We start from the raw sequence: 27,177 nt of genomic DNA on the forward strand, positions 1-27,177 counted from the left end.
CTACCTCTGTGATGCAGCAGAGGGAGCGCTTGTGTCAATATTGTAAGATGTCACAGCTCACTAACACCCTCGTAATGTTTGCAGTATCCACATCCAGGGGCTTTAATAGGCTAAACTCTTCGCCACAGATGCATGATGAGAGATACTCAATGAAACGACTCTGGCAAGACAGAGTAGCCTAGCCTAATCCATATCCGGAGACCAGCAAACATGCTAGCCTAACTGTCAAGGATTTTAAACGCCTTTCAATAAAAACAAAAAAACAAACACAGTTGTGAAGATAGGGGCTAGTTGTGTTATAATTATCTGCCTTACAGGTGGTTGTCACAAGGGCTATAATAACAGTAGGTATTAGTTGTAGTGTGTGTGTGTGTGTGTGTGTGTGTGTGTGTGTGTGTGTGTGTGTGTGTGTGTGTGTGTGTGTGTGTGTGTGTGTGTGTGTGTGTGTGTGTGTGTGTGTGTGTGTGTGTGTGTGTGTGTGTGTGTAATGGTTTTCATTTTTATTATTATTATTATTTATTTATTTTATTTTTTGAAAATGTAAAAAAGCAAAAAGGCTTCTGTGATGGGTAAGTTCAGCGTTGGGGGAAATACAGTACAGAAAAAAACTGCCCTGTGTTCTCTTTCTCTAAGCCAGTTCATTGTTGATTGAAATTTCTTTGCATTATTCATAATACTGACCCGTGCAGGCAAAAGAAGTCGGAATGTGCACAGGATAATTTCGAGCTACAGGCAAAACGTGAAAACAGTGAACAATGTTGATTTTGAGGTTTTTACAAAAATAGTTTATTACGTCCTCATCTAGCAATCCCAATGCTCCAAATAGCAATTAAACATCTAAAAGTATCTTTATTTGAGAGTGTAAATAGGGTATAGCTACCCTATTGTATACAACTGGGCTAAAAGCACACCTTAGCCTAAGAAAAAGAAATATTTGCACTATAATGTATGATTTACAGTAAAACAAGCCTTTTGTGTCAAAATAAATCATAAAAGTGGTTTATTTTATTTAAGAATCTTAAAAAAATGGATGGGGTGTCGATGGGGGCCTCAAAAGTAAAAGGCTCACTAGCATGGGGCAAAAGGCAAACAATAGGCTATTGATACAAATACTTTCACTAAAACAATACATTTTTAATAATATCTAAGTTAATACTTGTCCAAAACAATCACTTTATCAAAGTTTTAACTATTTTATGTTTATTTTGATAAATAAAATAATACACATTTGGTCAAAAAATATGCTGTCATTAAAATGTCAATATAGAAATATATATATATATATATATATATATATATATATATATATATATATATATATATATATATAGTATATAGTAGTAACAATAAAATATATTTTATTATATAATATGATTAATATCTTAATCTAACCGTCATGTCAACAAATGAAAATGGAAACAAATGAAAAAGTCAGCAGCTGTTTATTATCATGTTAATTATGGTGCCTTTTGCCCCAACAGAAGGGGTGCAATTTACCCCAAATACCATACTTTTACATATTTTTCCGTTATTGAAAAACTGTTGCTGTTATTACCTTGAAGAAAACTGACAAACAGAAGACCTTTGTTTTAAAAATATATTCAATAATTTGAGGGATTCTTATTCTACAACATTTTTTAAAAACATCAAAGATCAGACAAAGTTCCATGTGAATCTTGAAAAGTGTATGTTTTGGAAAGTGCTGAGACAAGTTTTTGTGCCATTTAGTGGTTTAGGAAAATAAAATCAAAGGAGCTTTTTACCCCGTTGTACCCTATACCTTTCCTTGGTCCAAAAGATCTTACTTAGAAGTGCATGCAGAAAGACGCCTATGCACATACACAGAATTACAGTATATCATAATATCTGTCTTGGCAAGTATACATGCAGACATTATCTGTTTAGTCAAAACATTCGGTCCAAGCCTACTTTAGAGGCGTCACAACACCCCAAACCGCCTCCTCCACCCCTGTTATTCACACCCTGAGTATAACCTCTCCAGTAAAACTCACTAGTTCTGGATTTAGGGTAAGGGTAGGCAAGAGCTCCGACTTGAACCACCTGACTGCTGCAGATTTATTTTGCCGTTGATAGTGTTGATATAGAAATGCAGAATTCCAAGCTCAAAGTTCAACTTGTAAAAGCGTTCACATCCTCATATAGAGCTCGTAATTAAAGCTTGCAAGGTGGGAATTTGGTGAGAGCTCCTATTTGTACCACGTGTACTTGACCAATTTATATTCATCTTCTAGTTGATAATGTTACAATAGAAACGCATAATTCCCAGTCCGAGGACTGAACAGCTCAGAATGTAAGCTGGTTTCATAAACCACTTAGACTAGTTTTAAAATAATTTACACAAAATGGTAGATCGGTTTAATTTGAATTAGAAAAGTAAGACTGATGACATTTTGACTAATTTTTAGTTGGACAAATTAGTGCTTAAGACACAGTCTTAACATATTGGCTAAGTTTATGCAAGTAGCCCCTGTGGTGTTGTCATCTCAAGACTACGGTAATTACGACATGCCAGAACGCAGCATAAGCTCAAGCTATAAGCTGTTTTGGTTGCTGTTTGTTTTCAGCTTTTGGTGACAATCTACAACTCTTATGGAACGCGCTGATGATGTGTGAAGATACAGACCTGGATCTATATTTTTACATTTAGTCCACATTGCCTGTACCTTTAAATTTCTGAAAATACAGTTAGTCTGTTTCTCTGTGGAGCACTAAGGCCAATGCAATAGCATTGTAAATGCACCTTTTTGCCAATGCAACCTATTCTGACCAGATGGATTTTATTTAAATGCAAACAATTTTCTGTTTTCAAAGCTGCAGAATCAATACACATGACTTGCATATTAAAATACATAGCTTGGCTAGCTATTAAAAACTAGTAGGCTAGCTAGGCAGTGCACCAAAATCTACATTTCTTTTTTTCTTTTTTTTTTAAATATAAGAGAGTGGTTGTGTTCTGTTTAAATCAATAGATGAACTCCTAAGGAAGTATGCCTACTTCTTTTATTATGCTAAATGTGGTGTTTGAAAGAGTTGAATGTTGTTCAACAGACGGAACTTTGCTCCATGAGAATTGCATCAGAGGTATATAGAGCAACGCAAAACGTCATTAGGACACGAGGCGTGCAGAATTCACCCATAGCACATCTTTTAATAAACTTCACCTCGCTGAGGCACTCCAACAACTTGAGCCGAAGCCAGACTTGTAAACGCAGCTGATGTCTGAGGACTGAGAGGGGGGAAAGAGGCGCCCAACCCATTTCTTTTGTGCTGAAGAGCCTGTGATTTCATTGAGCTTTTCCCGGGCTGCTACTATAATGGGCTCCCTCGATTTGAATCGCTCTTGTATCCGCGACTTGTTTTTACTGGTTAAACTAGAGCTATCTTTTTTTAGTTGGCTGTAGTTATTAAGCTTGGGGACTGGCAGAAGATTTTTTTCTCCGAGCATCCGGACGGTTCCCAATGAAAATGCACGGGAGAAACAGGTACAACCTGGTGGACGATGTGGCGGATTCACGAGTCCCGCTTCACAACGAGGAAGCGTATCAACACGGGATACACTTTCAAGCCAAGGTGAACCAGACTATATCCTGTAAACGTAGCCATTGTCATTATTAGTTATTACTATATTTTACTATTTACCGATACTTTTATGTAGTCATTGGAGAATGATGTCAAATGGGTCAGTGGCTGTGTAGCAGGGGTAATTTACACACCAGACAGTCAGAATCATGTTTTTGGTAGCAGCGATGACACCACATAGACTAGCTATAGACTGCACGACAACACATGAAAATATTAACACCGAATAAACGTCTGGAGAAATAAGTATCCCCGAGAAATAAGGAGAACACACGTGCCAAGTTCCTCTTTAAAAAAAATCTAGCCTTTTATATATATATCAAATCTTTTTTAATTAAGTCATGGATATCAAGAAAGCTTTTTTACACTTACCCATTTAAGAGCATTTTTATAAAAAGGTAAGATAAACTATTTAAATATATAGGTCTGGCTATATAACAATGGCACTAACATATTTTAAAAATGTCAGTGCAAATTCCTTTGAGTTAAAACAGCTCAAAAAGGCATTTTAGTCTAGGACTAGGCTTTAAGCCTTGTCTGTGAATTAAAACAAATCATACTATTTAATGGTTTTCTTGTTATGACAACAAATGCTCTCTGCATTTTGGTTATAATTCTCTGATACCCCCCCCCCCCATCTACTTAAGCTACCTTTTCTCAGCACCCCCCCCCCCCCCCCCACACACACACACAAGAATTACAGCATTTTAATTTATTTATTGTTAAACAATCATGCCAGCAAGACATTTTACTTTATGTATTTTTTTGCCACAAAATAAGATACAATTGACTTTTAATTCAGAAACTGCAAACATGTTCACCATGCTTTTTAATGTATTTTTTATTAAGTTCATAAATCCAGATGAGAAACGTCACTGACCCTCTCACTGACAGATTTTTTTTTTTTCAACAACACTATTTTTGGTGTCTGTCTCAACTTTCCCATTAATGGCTGCATGGCTGGTTACACTGGTACTTTAACTGAGCCGAGATGTCTTTAAAACTCTAGAGGGTATTTGATTTCTTCAGAAGCTGTGGTTAAATTTGATTTTGACATTGGATAATTAGCATTTAATTCAATAAACCCCTACTTGGCTGGGTCTCAAAACACATAGCTAGACATTGAACATCCATTTCCAATCAGTGGCTGAGGTTTTGGGACAGTAAGGGGCAGTGCATTTTGTCCACCACTACAAGCAACAAACAGTTGCTAGATTTTTTAAAATCATATGCTGTTAATTTCATTACATGAAATCTTAACCTATTTAGTATTATAAAGTGGATTTATTTATTGCCTATAGTCATATACACCAACCAGCATCCTGTTTGGCATACTTTCTGCATTTTTGACTTGCCCGCTTTTGACCTCTTCATCAATTTTTAACTTGTGCCCATTAATGAAAGCCAGCACATGCGTTAAGGTCCCAGATAACTCTTCTATTTTTTAGTGTAGTAATTTCTTAAATGCATCTGCATATTCAGACATATGCATATTTCATTAAAATTATAGTCCGTTTTGTCACATATGTCATAAATAATGGTGTTTTCCCAGAGAGCTTGTCAGCTTTTCAAATCTGCAGAGTTAAATGTCCCTGGAAACCTAAAGCCTGTATACTGAGCTACTCAGAAGCCTATTGCTGAGTAATTTTAGCTCCAATTTGTGATGCAGGATTATCCTCCAGGAATTTTATTGGCTGGAAAGCCAAGACCTAGAACCACTCACATTTGCAATCACACATTCTGAATTCAGTCTTGCGGTCTTGTCTTTCAGAGCTTAAATCAGCTGTACAAGTTGCTATTTTTTGCCAAAACTGTTGTTAGCATTGTTGTCCCACTCAGCTGGATTTCGTCTTTGGAAGCTGGAGATAAGTATTTAAGGTCAGCATCTTCAGCGAGCTTAAGAACAGGTCATTACAGCCATGAATGAACACGATGTTGTTTGTAAACACTGTGCCTATACTTGGTTAAGCACATTATATGCGGCTGGCACTGATCTACACTTCACATTTAGAAATATATAAAGTTGGGTCAGTGGTTGCTATAAAGGGTGATCCATTTTTTGGATCCCCCTGAAGTACCTTTTTTTGTAGCTTTCCAGAACATGTCTTCTAACATGTTTCCTTCTAAGCATACAAAATAGTTGAATAATATAAAATGATATGTATAATATGTATAACTACATTTTATGTATAAATTACAAGTTGTGCAAAATTGTTTTCTAGGGTGGTTGCCGTGATGGTCTTTGTACGTTTTTGGTTGAAGAAGTGGAGTATATGGAGTATAAAACAGATGATTTACAAATAAAAGTAGAGGAATTAATTTCAAATATATTTTTTATTGCCCCAATATTTAGAGTTTCAATATAACTTTTCACTTTTGGTGGAATTTTTGCCATTGTTCTCATTCATTTCTGAGTCCCTTTTTATATAAGCTTGCTTAAAAATAGTCAAACTTGCAATATCAATTTGCCTAGACATATTTTGAATTTTGTTCTTTTAATAATTTTGCATATTGTTGCCTATGCAGTAGTAATATAGATATATTTTATTGTTTTTGTAGTGCTTATCTAAAAGTGGGTCTTGAAAGAAGAACCAAGATGCTTTTAAGCATAAAAAGAGTTTGAGAAATGAGACTGCCAGTGTCCCGCCAATGCACAAGTAACTTGGCACTCATTAACCTTGAAAGTGTGTTCATATGTGTTTGTGCAAATGAAGCTGCCTCACTATGTTTAGACCGGGTGATTCCTCCTGCATTTCATATCTGAGTTTAAACACAACTCTCTTCATACTTTTTTCAGTATGTTGGCAGCCTGGATGTCCCAAGACCCAACAGTCGCATGGAGATTGTTGCTGCTATGAGACGAATCAGGGTAAGTCTTTCAGACACTTTCTCTCACAGACACAGACTCTTAGTGCTGAGTAATCACTGCTGATTGGTCCACAGCAGCAGTTTTCTCAGACACGTCTTTTGCAGTGTAAGACTCATTAGCTATAGGGATAAAAAAAACATGTTCCTCTATATTTATCACAGACTATGCGGAGTCTGTGTGTGCTTAGTGTAGCCTGATAGTTTTCTTGCACCTGAGGTTTTATGTTTCATTCCCTGCACATTGATAAAAGAGAGATCACACACACACATACTCACAGAGACTGGGGCACAGAAAGCCTTGTTATTTCCCATGAGTGATCTCTGCAGGGTCTACAGCTAACGGAAATTGGAGATGACTGCCTTTATTTTGGTTGATTGGTCAGTTTGTGTATGTGCGTGTGTGTGTGTGTGTGGCATTCTAGTTTTCTATATGTAATTGCCTTGTACTCACACCGAATCTTGGTAGTTCAGACTGAAGGCCATTTCTAAGACAAATTAAGTTGGATTTGTTGCTTGATCACATGGAGCAGGAATTTGTGTGTGTGCATGACTTTTAGAGCTTGTGACAGGCCTGCCATGAGATCAAAGTGCTTCAGCTCCAAGATTTTCATAAACCTTTCTATCCTGCTTATCTGTATTAGTCTTCTCTTCTCTTCTCTTCTCTTCTCTTCTCTTCTCTTCTCTTCTCTTCTCTTCTCTTCTCTTCTCTTCTCTTCTCTTCTCTTCTCTTCTCTTCTCTTCTCTTCTCTTCTCTTCTCTTCTCTTCTCTTCTCTTCTCTTCTCTTCTCTTCTCTTCTCTTCTCTTCTCTTCTCTTCTCTCTCTTCTCTCTTGTCATTGGATCAAACCCAGAGTTGACAGAGAACGTTTATACCGAGCGTTGTGAGCCCGCTGAACCTGATCTTAACCAGGTTGGATTTGTATGTTTTTGTCAACTCTAAACCTTCTCTAAAACTCATGATTCTAGCTTCATGCATCAGGCCTCAGGGATTATCCTTCTAGACAGGACCCAGTGATAAAGTTGTTGGACTTTTTTAGAAATGTCAGTGTTAGTTTCACTGCTGACAATTTCTAGGTTAGCGGGTTCCCTCAGAGACGAGTCTAGGATTCATGCCTTTGTTGTGTTAAATTCTGCTGCAAACAACGGTAAATAATTTGTCCTGAACTTCTTATACAGCCTATTTCTTTCTATTTTCTCTCTATAACATTTTCCCCCTTCTTAGCATGTAAATGAGCTTTCATACATATTATTGGATGAGGTTTTGAGCGACAAATCAAGCCCCGATGAGCAGCTTTCCTTGCAAACCTGCTGTGAATGTGTGTGAGTGTGTGTGCATGAAACCACAAAGCAATACTTAAAAATAGCTTAGTTTATGCAATGGAGAAGTTTTCCATGATGGGGCTTCATATAAGCATGTCTGAATGAACAGGTGGTACTGCTCAAGGTTGAGCTGAGTTTTTGTTTGTTTATTTAAAGCTGTAGTCCGTAGTTTTTCCTCTTTGTCGCTAGCCTAGAAATCTGGACGCACCCTAGCGGCAGCAAATCTTATCTGCTATGAGTGTCTTCTAGCAACTCTCAATACACTTCTGAGCAGTAAAAGCCAAACTCTGGTCGGGCCAATTACATCGTGTATAGAGTCGGTGGGCGGGGCTTAAAGGTGCCCTAGAATGAAAAATTGAATTAACATTTGCCATAGTGAAATAATAAGAGTTCAGTACATGGACATCACATACTGTGAGTCTCAAACACCATTGCCTCCTACTTCTTATGTAAATCTCGTAAATCAAAAACTCAACAGAAAAAAAGTGCTTCTCAACATAAACCCAACCGTGACATAAACGTTGGGGATCATTTATATGCACGCCCCCAACATTTGCATCTGTCCAAACAAGCCGAATCTACTGATGGTAAACAAGACACTCGAAGATAGAAAAAATGGGTTTCATAAAACATGATAGAGGTTAATTATAATAGGATACCACAACAAATCGTTTGTTTGTTCTGCCCATTTCAAGCAAGCTTCACTCAGCGTATTCACTGAAGAAAGGGGCAACTGTATTCCTGCAAGCAGTAAGTAATTTATCCACTTATTCCTATTGTACAGTAACAATAGGAAACTCCAAGTACCATACAAAACGAAATAGTGTGTCTAATGACAAAGGTTAAAGGGTTACTTCAGCGATTAGCATATGGCTTTGTATCAGTAGAAACCCTGGAGTATATTCAAATGATTGTGCTTTCCCCCCCTCATATCCCCCTGAGACAAGAGATTTATGCATTTTATTTCTGGAAAAATTCCTCCTATGATGCAAATTGACGATATTTGCATCATAGGAGGAATGTTTGGTCAAAGGCTAAAGTCTACAGCCAGCAGAGGGAGCCATTTCCACATGTTTTGAACCCGCGCAGGCACTCATTTAAACGGAGCTATGGTGAGCAATGTAAGTCTTTTAACTTCTGAAATTAATTTCTATGAAAGTTAAGCTTGCAAAGGCATGAACTGAAACGCGCCAGACTGAACTCGGGTTGTGAATGTATGACGCGAGTGTAGTCGCGATTACCTCAGCTCTCATTATGAGAGCTCATTTATCTGACTCCTGCAGTTAGTGCTCAGTACTGTGATACTCGCGCGGTGACTCACTCATTATATTGAACAGACACGTTCAGTTTTTAATTGTAGTGTCTTCTCCAACTCAGTCACAGTAATCAAGTTGGTTGCTTTGGGAATGGCCTCACAGGGCAGCGAAGCATTCTGGGAATTGTAGTCTTTCATCCCCATGAGACAAAAATACATTTTCTGTCTTTTCTCAGTCTAGAAGGCACCAAATTCAAAAATAATTTCACATTTCTACTACACTGATGACCTAGTTTAAATACAGATTCATCTTCCCAGCGCTGAAGTACCCCTTTAATATTATTTTGTATTACAAAATATAACTGTAGATACTTTGCTTACAGATCGTTCATGTGATCCTTCCAGCAAACGTCACCTTTCCCATCATATAAGTTAAAACGATAGTTAATGGAGATTGCTGAAATGCAGCTTACGTGGAAATGCCGTGTACGAGAGAAACCGTGTATCTCGTACCATCATCCGTGTACGAGAGAAAGCTTGCGTGCACATGGTTGCCAGATTGGACATGTTTAGATAAAACACTGGATAGTTCTTTTCACAGAAAAGCTCTGTTTGGGGGATTTAATTACTGAAATCTGGCAACCGCACAAACGCAAGCTCTTACTCGCGCGCGGATGATCTGACAACACCAATAAACAAGTAGGCTGCATTTTATCAATCTCCGTTTGAGATGTTTTGCTTTAAGTATGTCATTTAGCCGATCTGTGTTCTATCAGGACCCACAAGCCGCTTCACTGAACTGCTGTGAGCTGTGAGCTGCTGAAATAAGCCAATCAGAGCAGAGCTCAACATTAATATTCATGATAAAATAAGGCAAAAATAGACCATTACATCCTAGGGACAATTTATAGGGTTGTAAATGGACCTGTAAAACTGTATCTGGAAAATCTTTGCCCTTAAATAAGCTACATACTCTCTATGTAGATATCAGAGAACAATTTAACATATTGTTTCAAATCATTCTAGGGCACCTTTAACATAATGACGGCCGAGTTGTGCTTGCGTGCTACTAGTAAACACAGAAACTGGCGAACGGCGGTCTTTCGAATCAGCTTTGACCGCGACTCTGGAAAACTTCAAGTTAAGCTTTTCTCTGAGAAAATAACAAAGAACGGCACTGAAGTCATTCTTAAGAATGGAAGATGTGTTCTGCGTTTTGCCAACCGGATACAGCGAAAGTTTAATCAACTAGCTCTGCTTCACCTTCGTTGCTCTGGTTGGTTGTAGAGCTATCCAATTGCATGCACGCCGTGCAGAGGGAGTTTGAAAGACAACCGTTTATCCCGCCCCTCGGATTGAGCCCTGTTAATGGTGAGTTTCCAGACCAAACATCTTGATGTGGGTCTGGCTTGTCAGGCTACTTTGTCGCCATCTCTGTTCGAAATCTCCAATTGCAGTTATTCGCGGAATTATCAACTTTACATGAGTTGTGCCATGGCAAAGCACAGCGCGGAAGAATCCAACGTTTTGAGGAGAATGTGCGGCGTTCAGTCACTGCGCCAGTGTGGATACTGTCCTTCACAATCACAGATTCCACTGTTTGAAAGTATGACCGACATAAGTGCCATCTAAACAAGCAAGTGGCTAACATCCACTTTTGTAATGACCAACTAAGGGTAAAAAAGCATTGCAATAAATCGTGATGATTAAATCTAACAATCACTTAACATATCAACATGTCAAACCGTGCAAAAAATGCTTTGTTTTCAAATTGTTAATGTTAACAACATCCGCATTGCGTGACTACATTTAATGAGCATTAGGGCTATGTAGTTCAGTTTCCATTTCTATGCAGTCTAATTTCTAATTGTCTTATACCAACAAATTAATGTGGAGTAGAGATGAATTGCTCCCTCTATAGCACAAAATAATTTATATACCATAATGCACATAGCAAAACAAGAAAGGCAGAGCAAAGAAAATTCAAGTGTGCTACTGTTACATAGCCCAATTGAACCACTGAAATGTCTGTCCTGTCCAGCAAAAAGTCTCCTTCTTTTCCGTAGCCACTCCAAAGTCAGAAGACTTTTGCATTTTACAACTGAATCTCCAGTTGTCACTGATGATTGTCATTTGAACCTTTCTGGATCCACCAAATTGATAAGTTTAATTATATGAAGTGCTGTGAGAAAAAGGCTATAAATCTCCAACTCTAACATCCTCACATGCGATAGCCTACTATACGGGACTCCTTCTTTATGTGTACAGATGTGACATAATGATCAAAGATATGCTTGAATTTCTAGCGGAAATCCACTAACTGGATTTGAACACTGGGTGGTTATGTACTTGCTCAAAAATTTATTTTGGATACATTTTAACCCCAAAAAGTTACCGGCTGCAGCTTTAATTTGACGATACCGATACCCGCTGATAGCAGCTACTTTACAATGTGTTATTGCGTCGTTAAGCTTTGTAGCCAATCACAGACATATCTGTTGAACATGTGAACGCAATGGCCAATCACAGGTGTTTAAGTATTTGTTCAGGTGTTTTGCACGCTTTTCATTATAACCAACAAAGCATAAACACAATATCAGGAGAGATTTACCGCAAAGCAGACAGCTTCATTGATTATAACAGAAGTTTTGACAAGTGGAGCTTCAGTGATTATAATGGCAGTGATCTTTGCTTGCTTTCAGCATATAATATACATTTTACATGCTGCTAACTACACATTGCAAAGTTTCGGGATGACTACCGTATTTAAAAGTGGCAATCATAGCAATAGACAGGAAAAAAATATATGATACTGTATGTTAAATAATCTGTACATTAAGTCTTGGAGTGTAAATATAAAATATATTGCCACTTTCTCTATGCAATGTTATTGTTCATTTTGTTACTAACTTTTTAAATCAGTATTATTTACATATAACTTTACAGTTAAATAAAATTGTTCTAAACATTTTGATGAAAAAATAGAATACATTAATATTACAAACTGTTTTTTATATATTTATTTTGGATTTATTGTCAGTACTGGGCTCAAAGTTCACATGGGAAGAGCACGTTGTACTTTGTGTGTGGATGGCCATAGTGCTCAGTCACTACTGAAGACCAATTTTGACTCAGGAAAATGGGACTCATTGAACCGGCAACCTTCTTCCACTGCTCCATGGTCCAGTTCCGATGCTGGCGTGCCTATTGTAGGCACTATCTGCGTATGACAGAGGTCATAATAGGAACTGATTGATCTGCGGCTATGCAGTCCACATTCCTCCCAAAACAGCATTGATATTTTGTGTGACTTGCTTGTGCCACAGAAGACCTTATATATATATATATCCTTTTTAATATGCTTGATTCGTTTCACTTATACTTGTAAAGCAGTCCTGCCTACTCAAAGACATGTGGATGTACAGTATATTCACATTGGCCTTATACATACTTTTCTTTTGTTGAACTGTAAAAAGAGTCATAACACCCAGATCTTCTGTCTGTGTGTGTGAGTATAATGCTGACGTTGAAGATGTGGATCCTCTGTAAACCTCTCGGGAGATCATTCAGCAGATACATAACTTGACAGTATTCTTTTTCTGTATGTCCCTCAGTGGTGATTGGATGAAAGCAAGGCCAGCTTGCAGAATGTCTCTTAGGAATAGCAGTATGTGATTGACAGCTCCTTAGGTCTTAGTTATCAGAGCTAAAAATAACTGGTAAGTGGTTCTTTTCCAACAAAGGAAACAACACAACCATGTTACTGACCTTTCCAAGTCATTTGAGATCCTGTCCCTTTTTATTTTACCTCTTTCTTACATTTACTCCATCATTGTCATTACCCTTTGGGAAACCCCGTCTATGTTAGCCAGGGAATAGTGTAGTCTAAAATAATTAAGACTTTAATTGTTTTGTGCCTTCATTTCTCAACAGCTCTAATCTTTTGAATGAAGCTATAAATTGAACATTGTGCCGTGTGTCTTTTAAAAGATAAATAGTAATGTTATTATATATTATGTGTATTAAGAAGTCAGTTATGAAGTTAATTCCTAGGTGTGTAAAGTAGATTTAGCTGGTATTTTAAAGTTTTAAAGATGACTGACTGAGAAAAGCAAACACAAGAAAGATCCACATGAACTGTAAAGGAAACTTGTGGAATGAAACTCACAAGCGTCATTCATTTCCCTGTAGTGCATTTTGATTGTTTAATATGTGCAAAATGACTATAGCAACAGGGACGTCATACACATTTAACTACATGATGTGTTCATAACATAGACGTCTATTGTTTTTTATATAATAAAGCAATACGACATAAGCTCTGCTCACCACTCACATGGTCCAGTCAGAACACTGTGGACACATACCGGCAGCATGATTCAAACTCTTAAACTCTGCTTGTCAAATCAGATTAAAGGACTGGAAATAAATATTGGCATTAAATAAATTATGACTACAAACAAACCCAATACCTTATCCTAAATGTCATCTTTTCATATTTATAATGAAGCTTTAGATTTATGGAATAAATCAATTCATGAATAATTTTTCTAATTGAGGATGTCAGCTGGATGTAACCACGGGTAAGTTTTGTTAGGTTTAGCTAATTTATGGGGACAGTTTTGTATAATATAAAAAAAAATTTCACTGACCTCAAACTTGGCGTCATCAAACTATGGCTTTGTTTTGAATAGTCGCCCTCTAGCAGACTTTAAAATTACACAGTGCAGCTTTAATTTATACCAACAAAGTAAAAAAATATAAGTGCTCAAATGAACTTGTGTCACTTGTAATTCGTACATCTGCTACTGTCAGTCATGTGAAATTATAGGTCAGTGAATGAATGCATGGATAAGCAAATATAAGTTATTCATATTACCATTGGTTAAAAGGAAATGTTCCAGGTTAAGGTCTGCCCTACTATAACTTATTAATTTAATATTAACACTTAAAAATAAAAGGTCATTTTTGGGGTTGGGTTTGGGCATTTGCAGTTATGCCATAAAATATGTGAATCTATTGGCCCTTGTGAATCTATTGGACTTTGTTTTCAAGTGTTCAAGTCCAAGTATAGGTCTCGGCAGGACAGTAATAAGAGTTAGCATATCAGCACAGACATTTGCAGACCATCATGATGAAAATTACATCACACGGATGGTGCACAGACCATCGCGGAATGCGGACATCCAAAGTATAATTTGGAGTTAAAAGTGAATGATGGTGTTTTACACATTTCCACCTTACAAAAACTGCTCATCACTTAATGAAAAATACCATCTGGACTTCAGACAAAGTTTATGTAAAAGGATTTATGTTGTAGAATTTATCCAGACGTTGATATTGTATGTATCTTAAATCTACCTGTGTTTGTGTTCGACTGTAAAGTGTTTCTGTAGACTGCCGTCTTACAAAACCAGTGAGAGAATATGATAAAGAGGTCAAGAGGAGAGGACAGGGAGAGGAGGTGGTAGCGGTTAGGGAGTAGATGGTGTGTGTGTGTGTGTGTGTGTGTGTGTGTGTGTGTGTGTGTGTGTGTGTGTGTGTGTGTGTGTGTGTGTGTGTGTGTGTGTGTGTGTGTGTGTGTGTGTGTGTGTGTGTGTGTGTGTGTGTGTGTGAGAGAGAGAGTGTCTAATGGGGAGGGGGCTGATATGGGCCTACAGAGAGAATGAAAGGCTTCATTGTTGTGCAGTAGCCGAGGGACAGATGCAGTGTAATGGCCTACATGCACTAGCATCCATGAGCTCAACATCTCTTCCTCCAAACCAAAACCACAAAGCTGTCATGATTCACATTTAAATCACATTAGAAATGATATAGCTAAATGATTGAGTAATCATCAGGGCATCCGCATTCTTTTTTAATGCATGTACATTCTGCAACACAGGCTTTCCAAAAGGAAACATTTTTTCCATTTTTTTAACACAAAAAATGTTTGTGTTGTCATTTTTGTAAGTCTTAATGAAAGAAATGAAGCCCTGAGCGAATCCTCCATCCCACTGCTCTCAGTCGGTGTGCGCTCAGCAGGGTTCCACCCTCTTTTGCTGCTTTTCTTCTACTCTCATTCACTGTTTTCTCTCTCATACACTCTTTCACTTCTCAGGACTATTTCCGTCAGTGTTAACCAGTTGCGCAAGACCAGTACCCCTATATCACCATGACAACCCCCCCCCCCCCCCCCAAAAAAAAAAAAAAAAACTCCTGCTGAAACATGTCCTGAGTCCTGAAACTTTGAGCGGCAAACACACACATGCCACACTTTTGACGTTCACCTGCATTCACTGGCATGCTGAAACAAACACTCAATGTCAACTCTATCTGTTGGTTTTTAGTTTGTTTTGTGACTAAGAAAATTACCTTTTCAAAAGAAAGAATAAGATGGTTGCTTCCATTCCTCCTATATTCCCCGATCTATGCTTTCTTTGCTTCTTTCTTTCATTTCTACTTAGTCACGGAAAACCATTTGGCCCAACTTAGACCTGTGTGTGTGAGTATGTGTGTGCGCATGCGTGCGTACGTGCGTGCGTGTGTGTATATGAGAGAGACAGAGAGGGTAAGTGCGTGAGCCTGTAAGGGTCTATTAAGATGTCGTTGCTGAGTACATTGAAAATGGCATCATGTTTGAGTCATTTAATGATATGGGTGACTTGTTCATTTTGGAAAGGTGATTTTTAAAGCAAATTTCTGTTAGATGTTACATTTTAATAAGATGCTAAACAGCCACAGATAATTTGCACACAGATCTTTCATCTCTTGTGCTGTCTTCAATAGGCTAATTAATTCAAATAAATGCTATAATTAATTTAGTAAAATAAATGTAATCTTATGCACTACTTTTATCGCTGTGTCTGATTAAAAGCGGGCAGAATACTAGATCTAACGATTCATTAGGGCTGAGCGATATGGCCAAAAATTTATATCTCAGTATTTTTTGGTTGAATGGTGATATGCGGTATATATTATCTTTTTTTTCTCTAAGTTTTTCTATTTGGATGGGGAAAACAATCTGTATAAAAAAATCTTTAATAATAATTTTATTTCACATATTGTCCAATGATGTGAAATAAACAGCTAAGACAGTTGGGCTAAAAACAATATTGTTGATATTGAAGACTATAAACAAATACAGTGAATGTAATGTAGGCTATGTGCAAATTGGGGGTTTACAAACTAAAAACAAAATTAACCATTTTGTTTTTAAAGTTACTAAACTAAAAATATACTTACTTGTAGGTTTAAAATTCCACATATGGCACATTTATTGTCCAACAACAAATATTTTAGAAACATGTATATTTTAGTCACAATTATTGCGTTCCTATTCTATTGCGCTCCGTCTGTTTGCCGCGCATGCAGGCGGTGGCGCTCTTTAACAGAAGCCTGAAGTTTAGCAGATATTTACTTTTAGAAGGCTCATCCTTTTCTGACAGCAAAATGGACATATTTGCAGTTTTACTTACTTAATTAAGCATGCATGTGGAAACCAATGCAAAAAAAAATTCATAGCAACGTTTTGATGCCAAGAATTTATATAATATTGTTTTTACGATTCATAAGGTTGTGCGGTATACCTGTACTGAAAAAATACTGGTGTATATTAAATTTATCATGATTTTGGTAATTTGGGTACTTGATACGCTGCTGGTTGTAAGTTCACAGCTATTAGGCAATATGTTACACAAACTGATGCGAAAAATGTGACAACATAGAAGAACAAGATGGAATAAACAGATCAATCTCACTCTACATGCCCCAAATTAATTCATATAGATGGCATAGGTGAAATGAGCTATAAAACAGATTAAAAAAGAGACCAGGCAACACATCAAATCTTTTCAAGTATTTGTCGCTTGCTCATCCACGCTTGTTCAAGGAGATGAAAGATCAACAGGGGAGTGCATAAATCAACAGAAAAAAAAAATCATAATTACGATAAATTTGGTCAATATTGAAATCACGATTATTTAATATGATTATTGGTGGGTCTTATTTCATGATATGAGTTATTTTAAATGTCAGTGAAGTTTCACAGTTAACGATACTTCAGCAAAAACTAATGGTTAATTAATGAAAGTAAAAAGTCCTCAAAACAGCTACAGAAGACTAGCCTGATAAGCCAGACCCACATCAAGATGTTTGGTCTGGAAACTCACCATTGACAGGGCTCAATCCGAGGGGCGGGATAAACGGTTGTCTTTCAAACTCCCTCTGCACGGCGTGCACGCAATTGGATAGCGCTACAACCAACCAGAGAAACGAAGGTGAAGCAGAGCGAGTTGATAGATTAAACTTTCCCCGTATCCGGTTGGCAAAACTTCGAAAACATCATCCCTTCTTAAGAATGACTTCAGTGCCATTCTTTGTTATTTTCTCTTTGTTAAAGCTTAACTCCAAGTCTTCCAGAGTCGCGGTCAAAGCTGATTTGAAAGACTGCCGTTCGCCAGCGTTTGTGTTTACTAGAAGCACGCAAGCACAACTCGGCCATCATCATGTTAAGCCCTGCCCACCGACTCTATACATGTGATTGGCCTGACCAGAGTTTGGCGTTTACAGCTCAGAAGTGTATTGAGAGTTGCTAGACGACACTTGTAGCAGATTAGATTTGCTGCCACTAGGGTGCGTCTAGATGTCTAGGCTAAACAGTCAGCAATAAAATAAGAACAAAGACACTAATTACAAACAAAGCAACAAAAATACAAATAAAATAAACAATGCTTTTTAGTTTTTCAGTAAGATGAACTTACAGTGATATTCAGATAAGTAATATAGCCCACAACAGAAATCAAGCATGGTGTCAGTTCTGGCAGGTCACATTAGTCAAGATGCATCAGCTGACTGTCAGCTGATCACGTCTACCTAAAGGAATACAACGTCTATCACGGCATCTATATAAAAGCTACTTCAGTACTATTAACAGCTAATGTTTCCCCAGAGCTCATTTACCCTCCTCTATCTCAAGCTCCTCTCATCCAGTCAAGATTTGGCATTCTGTTTTCCCTTGAATCAGAATAAATTCCTGAATTATTTTGTACATTTAATGTCAACATTAAGGATATCTGCAATACATTTTGTTGGTTCTGTTTCTGTTTACTCTTACTGTTAACTTAATGCTTCTCTTATCCATGCTAGACTGTAGGGATGGGACGAAATATCGTTTGACAAAATATCGCGATACAAAACGTGACGAAATGCATCAAGGTCGAAAAAAATGGATCGCGAAATAAAGATAGATGGCACTGCTGCATGATTTGCGTAGTATATAAATAATTTAGTGTATTATATGTGTGTGTGTGCGCGCGTGTGTGTGTGTGGGTGGGGCAGACATAACAAAACGCAGCGCGCATTTTCTGTTTGATCTGAGGCATGGCCCGTAGTTGGAAAAAGTGAGAGCAGTCAGTCTACAGAAGTGCCCGGAACACTAAGGCTGCGTCCGAAACCTGGAAAAAGGCTGCCTTCGGAGGACACATTTCAAGGCAGGAAGGCATCAAGCAATGTCCGAATCTCATGTTTGCTTCACTTCCTGTTTCATGAGATACCTTCATCTGATCGATTTTTGAAGGCAGCATACATGTATCCTTTGCTGCCTTTGATATCCCACAATCTTGTGCTTTCCATTCAGTGACAGCTGAGCTAGGAAAAAAAGATGGCATACGAAAGTTGCGTTTGCTGGTCAGTTTGTGTGTACATTTTTTTTTTTTTTTTTTTACCAATATTTTCCACTTCTGGTGTAATTTCTATAGTGAGAAATGACTAATGTAGTAATTAAATATGTGTTTAGTTCTCACCAAAGCTCTCTCTATTTTGCTGTCGATCATTAAACTGTTACACTGCCTTAGAAGTCTGTCCGAAATCAGTTTCGTGAGGTGCCTTTGTGTACAAAACGCTGCCTTACAAGCCATTGCCTGGTAAGCCAGCGAGACAACGAGTCAGCTGCATAGGTTTTCGGACGCAGCCTTATTTTGCCTCCTGCATGGTGCTGCAGCGATCCCCTCCATCTGTGCTGCGTTCCAGTTCGTTTTTATCATGCCCTTCACTCGCGAACTTCCCTCCGTCTCGTTCACTCGGATGTGTGTCATTGCTTACGTTGCATGAGTGCCCACTACTGGCGGAACATTTGCAATGGACTGAACTGGAACGCACTAAGCCATTGATCACTTGGAATCCATTATGGAGTTGGCTTATTATATATTTTTTTTCCTTTACGAAATTGTTAAATGCAACATTCTATATGTATATAGCCCCTTTCACACTGCAATTCCGGCAAATACACGGATAATGCGACCCGGCATTTGTTCCCGGGCCGCTAGATTTGGTCCATTCACACTGCCAGCGAAATACCATAATATGTGCGCTTTCACACACAACCCGTAACGGTCCCGGATCAAGTTGACACGTGACATCTGGATGTGACGTATAATGGCGAGCGATCTCAGCTTCAGCGCGGATAGTAAGGAGCTCCGTGGTCTCGACTTGTGTCCAGTTTGCACACATTTCTGCTTGTTTAATTTTAAGCCTAGTTCAGACTGCACGATTTTCAAACTCATCGGGTCACTGCTCTTTTCACACTGCATGACTATCTGGGGTATCATTCAGTCACTGCTGTGTTCACAGTGCACGATGGTTTGACGACTGAGGAGTTCACACTGCATGACTGAACAAGAGGAAGAATTGCCGACAACTCTCTCTCTCTCCGGTGCACAAACTACGTTTCCCAAACACACGTGCGATGTGACAAGTAAACAACGCGAGATCACACACGTGCGTCAGACCGGAGTTCTCGCGCGAGACTTGGAAATGTTATTAAAAATGATAAACTGCAGCTGTGTGCTGATTTGTGGAGAAAAATAAAAAAAGATTATGGCGGAAGAAATAGTTGGAGAGACAGAGGGAGCCAGGATTGTGTTCTGCAAAGACAGTTTGAGGTAAATAAACAATTTTGTGCTGCTGCTGTGGCTGGATGTGCAAATGTTTGGCCTTTGTTTCTGTTTGATAGAATTGTAAATATATCTATTAAAATACTGATATACTGCTCTATAACTCCTCCCTGAACCTCCTGCTGCCCTGTATCTCACTCTCTCATTGGCTGTCGGTCATCGCCGATGTAATTTTCAGTCAATACGCAGTTCACACAGCAGGAGTTTGAATCGCCGACAGGTCCAGATATTTAGCATGCCAAATATCTCACCGGCGTCGGCGATTCTCTCTGATCGCGTCTTTGATTATTCACATTGCGTGATTGTCACTCGCGTGCACGAGCACTGTTTTGCCTGTGATCTCGGGCATTTGTCGGCGATTTCACAAAACCTGTCGGCGACTCAAAATCGGGGCAAAAATCGGGCAGTGTGAACTAGGCTTTAGTTTCTTTTGTATACGAACACTCTCTGCATTTAAAACACTGACTAGCTCTTCGGGCACTGCAGGGTTGTATTATTGAAAAAACGAGCTCTAGGAGTCGCACGATAACTACGTACACGTTGCGGCATTAGTTTTGGCTTTTGTTCACACAGCGCTCGTCCCGGGTCGAATCCCGCAATGTTACTAGGTCCCCGACCCGGGTTCAATTCGGTAATCAATTCCGGGACGTGGTTACTTTCACACAGAAGGCGACCCGGCAATGTTCCGGGAATATTGCGGGTCTGACGTGCAGTGTGAAAGGGGCTAATGTGAAGGAAAGGAAAGTGCCCTGGGCAGAATGCGTTAGCAGTGCAATAATCAGTTAGGAGGTTATTTGAGGTCATTTGACATGAGGTCATTTGAAAGCATTGCGTTCCACCCTCCATTAACTCTTGTGACGCTTTGCAGAATCTGCTCTGGTTGTGCGCAGCCAAGTCATGTTTTTGATTTTTTTTCCCCCATTTCTTTCAGAGGTAGCTTGCTATTGCTTGCATCTATGAAGCTGCACACTCAAGCTTTAATCTCTAGCTTCAATTTAAAAATAGACATTTTTTTTATTACATTGTTATTGTCTGTCCTGTCACTTTTGATCTATTTAATTAATGCACCCTGCTGAATAAACATTTTAATTTATTTCCATTTGAACATTTGAACTGTAGTGTATATAACATGTGTTTGACTTTGTTATTTAACAAAGATCTGCCCTTAATCTACAAAATCATAATCCTTTATGTTTAATCTTTGCACAATGGACATATGACATAAACACTTGAGTCTTGACATTGTTATTCAAACACAAATGCAGACGTGCACATGGGACAGATGGTGCCCTCATACTTTGGCCTTTTTTTTTGTCCTTCTGTGTGCACACATGTCTAAACACCACAGTACATTTAACAGAATGAAGCAAGTCATTTTGAACTGTGCAACCCTGTGTCTGTGCTGTTTATACACATACATTCACTGATGACCCTGAAATGCTGACAATATAATGTTAGGCCCAGTTGTTAACTAAGAAACTAGTGGCTGACTATGGATTTTTCAAAGCCCAGTTCTGATATCTACAGAGCAGACCCAATCAAATAGTCAACAATCTCTTTATCTTAATTTCTATCACTCACACACACACACATGTACACACGCACACATGCACACATGCACACACGCACACACGCACACACGCACACACACACACACACACACACACACACACACACACACACACACACACACACACACACACACACACACACACACACACACACACACACACACACACACACACACACTTGAACTCATGAACTCACCTCCCCAGCTAGCAGGGAACATTCTCTTCTACTTAAACCATTTTAGTTGGTCTATTTTTTCAGATGATTCAGAGAACGTGTAAATGTAGCATTCCCATAATGTTTGCATAATGATAAAATGTTCCCTTAATCAACATAACATTCAAAAAAATGAAACTGGAGGTTTTGAACATTCTGAGAACATTCGGAAGTAACGCTTTCTTAGCTTAACGGAAAGGTTTTTAAAATGTTTTTAGAACACTTATTTTGTGGGCTGGGTCTAATGGCTGAGGTTGTTGTTAGTGACATGGTACCACAGGGAGTACCTGTCAGTACACACATCTTCATATCTACTCAGTCAAGCACATGCCCATATTCGAACCTCACCATCAAATCAACTTACAGTGATGAGTAAAAAAAAATACATTTTTAGGGATTTTAGAGAATATATCTTTATGTCCTACCCCACTTGCAATTTTTTAATTAAAAACCTCATAGTTGCCAACTTTAATCTTAAGAAACAATGCATTCTCTGAAAGGAAATCTAATCTTATGAATATAAATATCAGATAAATAAATATTTCATGCAAACCCAAGTGATGTTTTCCTGCATGATTTTTGGACGTGTTGACAAAAGCTTGTCAGAGAAAACCCATTTCTGTCTGTTTCTGTCTCTCCCATGCTCTATCTTGGAACTCCAAATGAAATTTCAAGGCATTCTGGTGCACCAGCACAGTAAAGGTTATTAAATACCGCCTATTGGGTGTATGACATCGGCTGATTGGCCCTCGTCCCACTCCCAGCAGGTAGCTGTGCCGACTCAGCTTCTAAGAAATTAGTTTGGAAGTCTTGTTCACTGTTTCCTCTCTCCCTGTCTGTTTGCTTGCTCTCTCTCTCTCTCGCTCAATTCCTCAAGTGCACACTCTGTCAGAATGACACACACTCCCCATTGGTCTGAAGTCAAGCGGAAATCCCAATCACGCAGAGAAACTAACTCGCTCTCAGCATCCCATGCAGGTCAAGGTCGTTTCCAATGGCAGCATCAAATGGAAGTCGTTTTTTTGCATCTCTAGTGCCAAAGGTGAAATTCCTAAGAGAAAGAACAGACAACATTACAAATGCATCTTTTTATTGTGTGTAAAGCAAGCACTAGTATAACTGCAGAAATTGTACACATACTGCATTTATTTGATAGCTGATCTCTATCGTGGCATGTCCTGCTTTTCATTCAATTGTCTTTCTCCCTTCACCAACAAGCAATGTTGTCAATAAACATCTACACTGTAAAAAATTATTTCGAAAAAAAGTTACCTGCGAGATAAAGTTGCATGCTATGTAAGATACAGTTAGCATACCATGCCTCATTTTATTTAACGTTAAACAGAAACATTACTAAAGTGTAGGCTACTGTACTGACTAAAGAGATATTGCATGAATAAAGGATACATAAATAAATAAAATAGCACAAAACTTAGTTTGGTTTCCACTGAAGAAATAAAGACATGAACATCTTGGATGGCATGGGGGTGAGGAAAACTGTTTTACTCCTACTGTTGTCTTAGTTTTTAGCTTGTTTCATTTAGTAACACTAAGGGTTTTGTAAGGACTTAAAAGAACTGGTGAAAAGAATCTACCCCCAAAATCTCACATTTAAATGAGTGTTGCTAGGATACAGCCTTTAATTGATTGTGATTGTATGAATTGTGACCCAGATTGCATTCAGACTTCCTAAAGACTTTCTTGAAAAGCTGTATTTGAGGGTTTTGTAGTTCATGATCATTCTGCATTTGAGAGTTTCCATAATGTTGGGTAATGGCATAAAACCATAACATTTCCACTTTGCATAAAAAAATTAATAAAAATAAAGTTATTTTAAATATGTCCTGTCATACATTAAAGAAAAAGTATTCTTAATCTATTTGATTTTCTGAGTCCTTTTGTACTCTATTTGTGGAAATTGCTTTAAAAAATCTGCATAGTATTAGTAATACAAGTGCAATGGATTCATGAGTATTGAGTTGCTGAATAAATTCTGTCATAAAAAATGGTGATGTCACTTGTAAGCTGAGAGAGAGAGAGAGAGAGAGAGAGAGAGAGAGAGAGAGAGAGAGAGAGAGAGAGAGAGAGAGAGAGAGAGAGAGAGAGAGAGAGAGAGAGAGAGAGAGAGAGAGAGAGAGAGAGAGAGAGAGAGAGAGAGAGAGAGAGAGAGAAAGGAATGTTATTAAGTGCTGAGTATGGAAGCTTTGTCAACTTTAAGCCCAGTACTATGGGTACTATGCAGATGCTTCTTAATAAAATGTAAATTAGACATAGCCACAAGACAGGATTATAGCAGATGTCTGGATTTTGGCTCTTAATCCTAAATTTGAAGTCTGACCCCCTTGTTTTGGGGAGATTTATTTAGTTTTATTTGAATATTTTTTTCTGCTGCATTCAGCTGCAGCTTTTAAACTTTTCACTGAAATGTTTATGCACAGTGAACAACGCCTATGCAGTATATCTTAAATATTTCAATGCACTTAAGCAATAAGAAAGATTAAAATTTCATTATTGCAGACTCCTTTTGTCCTGTAAGGAATGCTGACATTTTAGTTCGGTTTTGACATCTTGACTTTGTGCACAAATGTAGCAAAAGTGGTGCAGGCTTAAGTGAGTTGTTGTCATAGGCCAAGCAAAACGTCTAAGTGTTTTGCTTAAAAATGGTGGTTGATTGTGGACTGATGTCCCCAGAGTGTGAAGTTTTAGCTCAAAATATCCTCCATATAATTTTTTATAGCATGTTAAAATTGTGACTTTTTGAGGGTGACCGTCAAGAGCTTCAGTTAGCAACTCAGATAACCTCAGTGAAACTGTTCAGCCTTTTATGTCCAAACCAGAGTCGGACAATAATGGAGAGACTCAAGAAAAAGTGACAACTAATGTTTAAAAAATGAAATCATAATCAACCACCCCTTTAAGACATGCCTAAAGACGTGATTCTTAAGAAGAGAATTGCCATTTCCTCAGGTTTTAGTTACAGACAGAATTGACATTTGATTTTTTTAAGTTACAAATGAACATGATAACATGAACCAAGATTTTTAATCTTGGTCTTTAATCTTCTTTTTTGCTCATTAATTTGATTGTTAAATGTGCAGTGTGAAATATTTATGAGGATCTATATTGACATCATTGCAATATAATATAACCATGTTCATATCGTATATAAAGACATAATTACATTACATAATTAATCGTTTTGTTTTAAATACCTTAGAATGAGCCATTTCTATCTTACAGTGGTCACCATTTTGCGTGTAATTTTCTCACTCAAACCACAGCCAACCTGCTGCTGCTTCTGCTTTTAGAGGGAAACACTGCCCATAACTGCTTGTCTAGGATCTTTAATCCTCCGTAAGAATTCGTAATAATAGCATATTATTAGCGAAAAGGAGCTAGCAAATGATCCAGTGTGTATCTGTATTTGCACTCGTCAAATGATTACATTTCCAAAGTGTTTTTGCTTCGTTGAGTAATGTTGCCAATCACAGACATGTTTGTAGATTTCTACAATGGAATTGGCCAATCACTAGCCTAGAATCTAAATCTAATCTGCCCGCGAGTGTCGTCTAGCAACTCTCAATACCCTTCTGAGCTGTAATCCCCTAACTCTTGCCGGGCCAATCACATCGTGTATAGAGTCGGTGGGCGGGGCCATAATGACGACAGCCGAGTTGCATTTGTGTGCTTTTGGTAAAAAAAAGTATTTCGAATCAGCTTTGACCGCGAGTCTGGAAGACTTGGAGTTAAGCTTTTCTCTGAGAAAAGAACAAAGAACGGCACTGGAGTTATTCTTAAGAAGGGAAGATGTGTTCGGAGTTTTGCCGACCGGATACGGCGAATGTTTAATCTATCAACAGGCTCTGTTTCACCTCGTTGCCCTGGTTGGTTGATGCGCTATCCTATCGCATGCAGACGGAGTTTGAAAGACAACCGTTTATTCCGCCCCTCGGATTGAGCCCTGTCAATGGTGAGTTTCCAGACCAAACATCTTGATGTGATGCCGCAAAACCACAATTTGTACCAGGGTGTAAACATGTTTTTTTTTCTGCTTTAAAGTTGAGAATTTTAACATGGGGCTCAATGAGATTCTGCTCCCTTCTGGAGCATGTCCCTAGTGGCCAGTTGAGGAATTGCAGTTTACATTACTTCCGTATAGAGAGATTGCGGGAGGTTGCTTGGTGCAGACATTTTGAAAATAAGAGATTCATTGTATACCAGCTTCACAGCGGAAATCTGTGAGATTGCGTTTATTGAATGAGTGACAGCTTTTAGTGATTATAAAGGGAGCACTCTTTGCATGCTCTCGGGGCAATATAATTATTATTTATTTTTTTGTTAATAGGTCTAATAGATTAAGAATTTGAATACAACTTTTGTTTTCCTTTCGTGACAAGCGGCCACATACACACTTCAATACACTGCCCCATCATATATTTCTCGAATATATGATGATTCACTCGAAAAATGTGATGACTGATCAGTTATAAATAATCATGTCGAAATCAGGTTCATAAAATGCCAGGAAAACACGATTCCTGGCTGCATGTCATTATCCGTGGATCACTGAATCTGTGGTAAGTTGTAAGGAACACTATATCGAACCCAACTTTTAGTTTAAATTGATAATCGTTTGCTCAACTTGCATTTTCTCCCATTAACTCCAGTCACGCAGCAGCTCTTCTGCCACTCAGTGCCGGCTGAGGGGGCGTGTTCCGGCAGGAAAGTGACATCGATGCATTCCCTCTATTCATAACCTCCCCCCTAGATGCCACTAAAATTTAAACATTTTAAGTTAAAGGGTTAGTTCACCCAAAAAATTAAAATTATCCCATGATTTACTCAGGTGTATATGACATAATTATTTCAGTCGAATAAAGTTATTTAATAAAGGTTTAATATTTAAGTTATATTAAAAATGGCATCTTATTTTGTCCTGATATTTTTCTTACACAAACGCATCGCTTCGCTTCAGAAGACTTTTATTACCTCCATGAGCCATGTGGAGTAGGGGTACTGTTTACAGTTCATGCCTTTGGAAGATTAACTTTCATAGGAATTAATTTGAGAAGATAAAATACTCACTTTGCTCCGCCGGCCGCACCGTTTCCATGAATACCTGCAGCTGCGAGCTGAACGGTGAGTGCGACCCCATCCCCCATGTGCGAGTTGAAAACATGCGGAAATAGCTCCCTCTGCTGACTGTAGTCTTTAGCGTCTGGCCAAACATTTGACTGATGTTGCAAATTGACAATATTTGCGTCACTGGAGTAATTTTTCCAGAAATAAAATGCATAAATCTCTCGTCTCAGGGGGATATGAGAGGGGGGAGCACGATCATTCGAATACTCCAGGGTTTCTACTGATACAAAGCCATATGCTAATCGCTGAAGTAACCCTTTTATGCTCTGCCATGACG

General features: G+C 38.3%; 1 protein-coding gene across 5 annotated transcripts in view; it reads left to right on the top strand.

Moving 5' to 3' along the window:
• The first annotated feature begins 3,124 nt into the window (after positions 1-3,124).
• si:dkey-34e4.1 (carboxyl-terminal PDZ ligand of neuronal nitric oxide synthase protein) overlaps positions 3,125-27,177 on the top strand; it is a 54,229-nt gene continuing 30,176 nt past the window's right edge. For 4 of the 5 annotated variants that reach the window (XR_010904376.1, XR_010904377.1, XM_067438646.1 and 1 more), the window contains exons 1-2: positions 3,125-3,591; positions 6,398-6,469. Coding sequence is in view for 3 of the 5 variants with exons in the window: in XM_067438646.1 (XP_067294747.1) it covers positions 3,481-3,591; positions 6,398-6,469 (183 nt within the window). In the remaining 2 variants the exon portion in view is untranslated. The remainder of the gene's footprint in view (positions 3,592-6,397; positions 6,470-27,177) is intronic. The other variant, XM_067438645.1, reaches the window with a different exon arrangement.

Source organism: Pseudorasbora parva, chromosome 3 (genome assembly GCF_024679245.1).
Source record: "Pseudorasbora parva isolate DD20220531a chromosome 3, ASM2467924v1, whole genome shotgun sequence".
NCBI classification, from domain to species: Eukaryota; Metazoa; Chordata; class Actinopteri; order Cypriniformes; family Gobionidae; genus Pseudorasbora; species Pseudorasbora parva.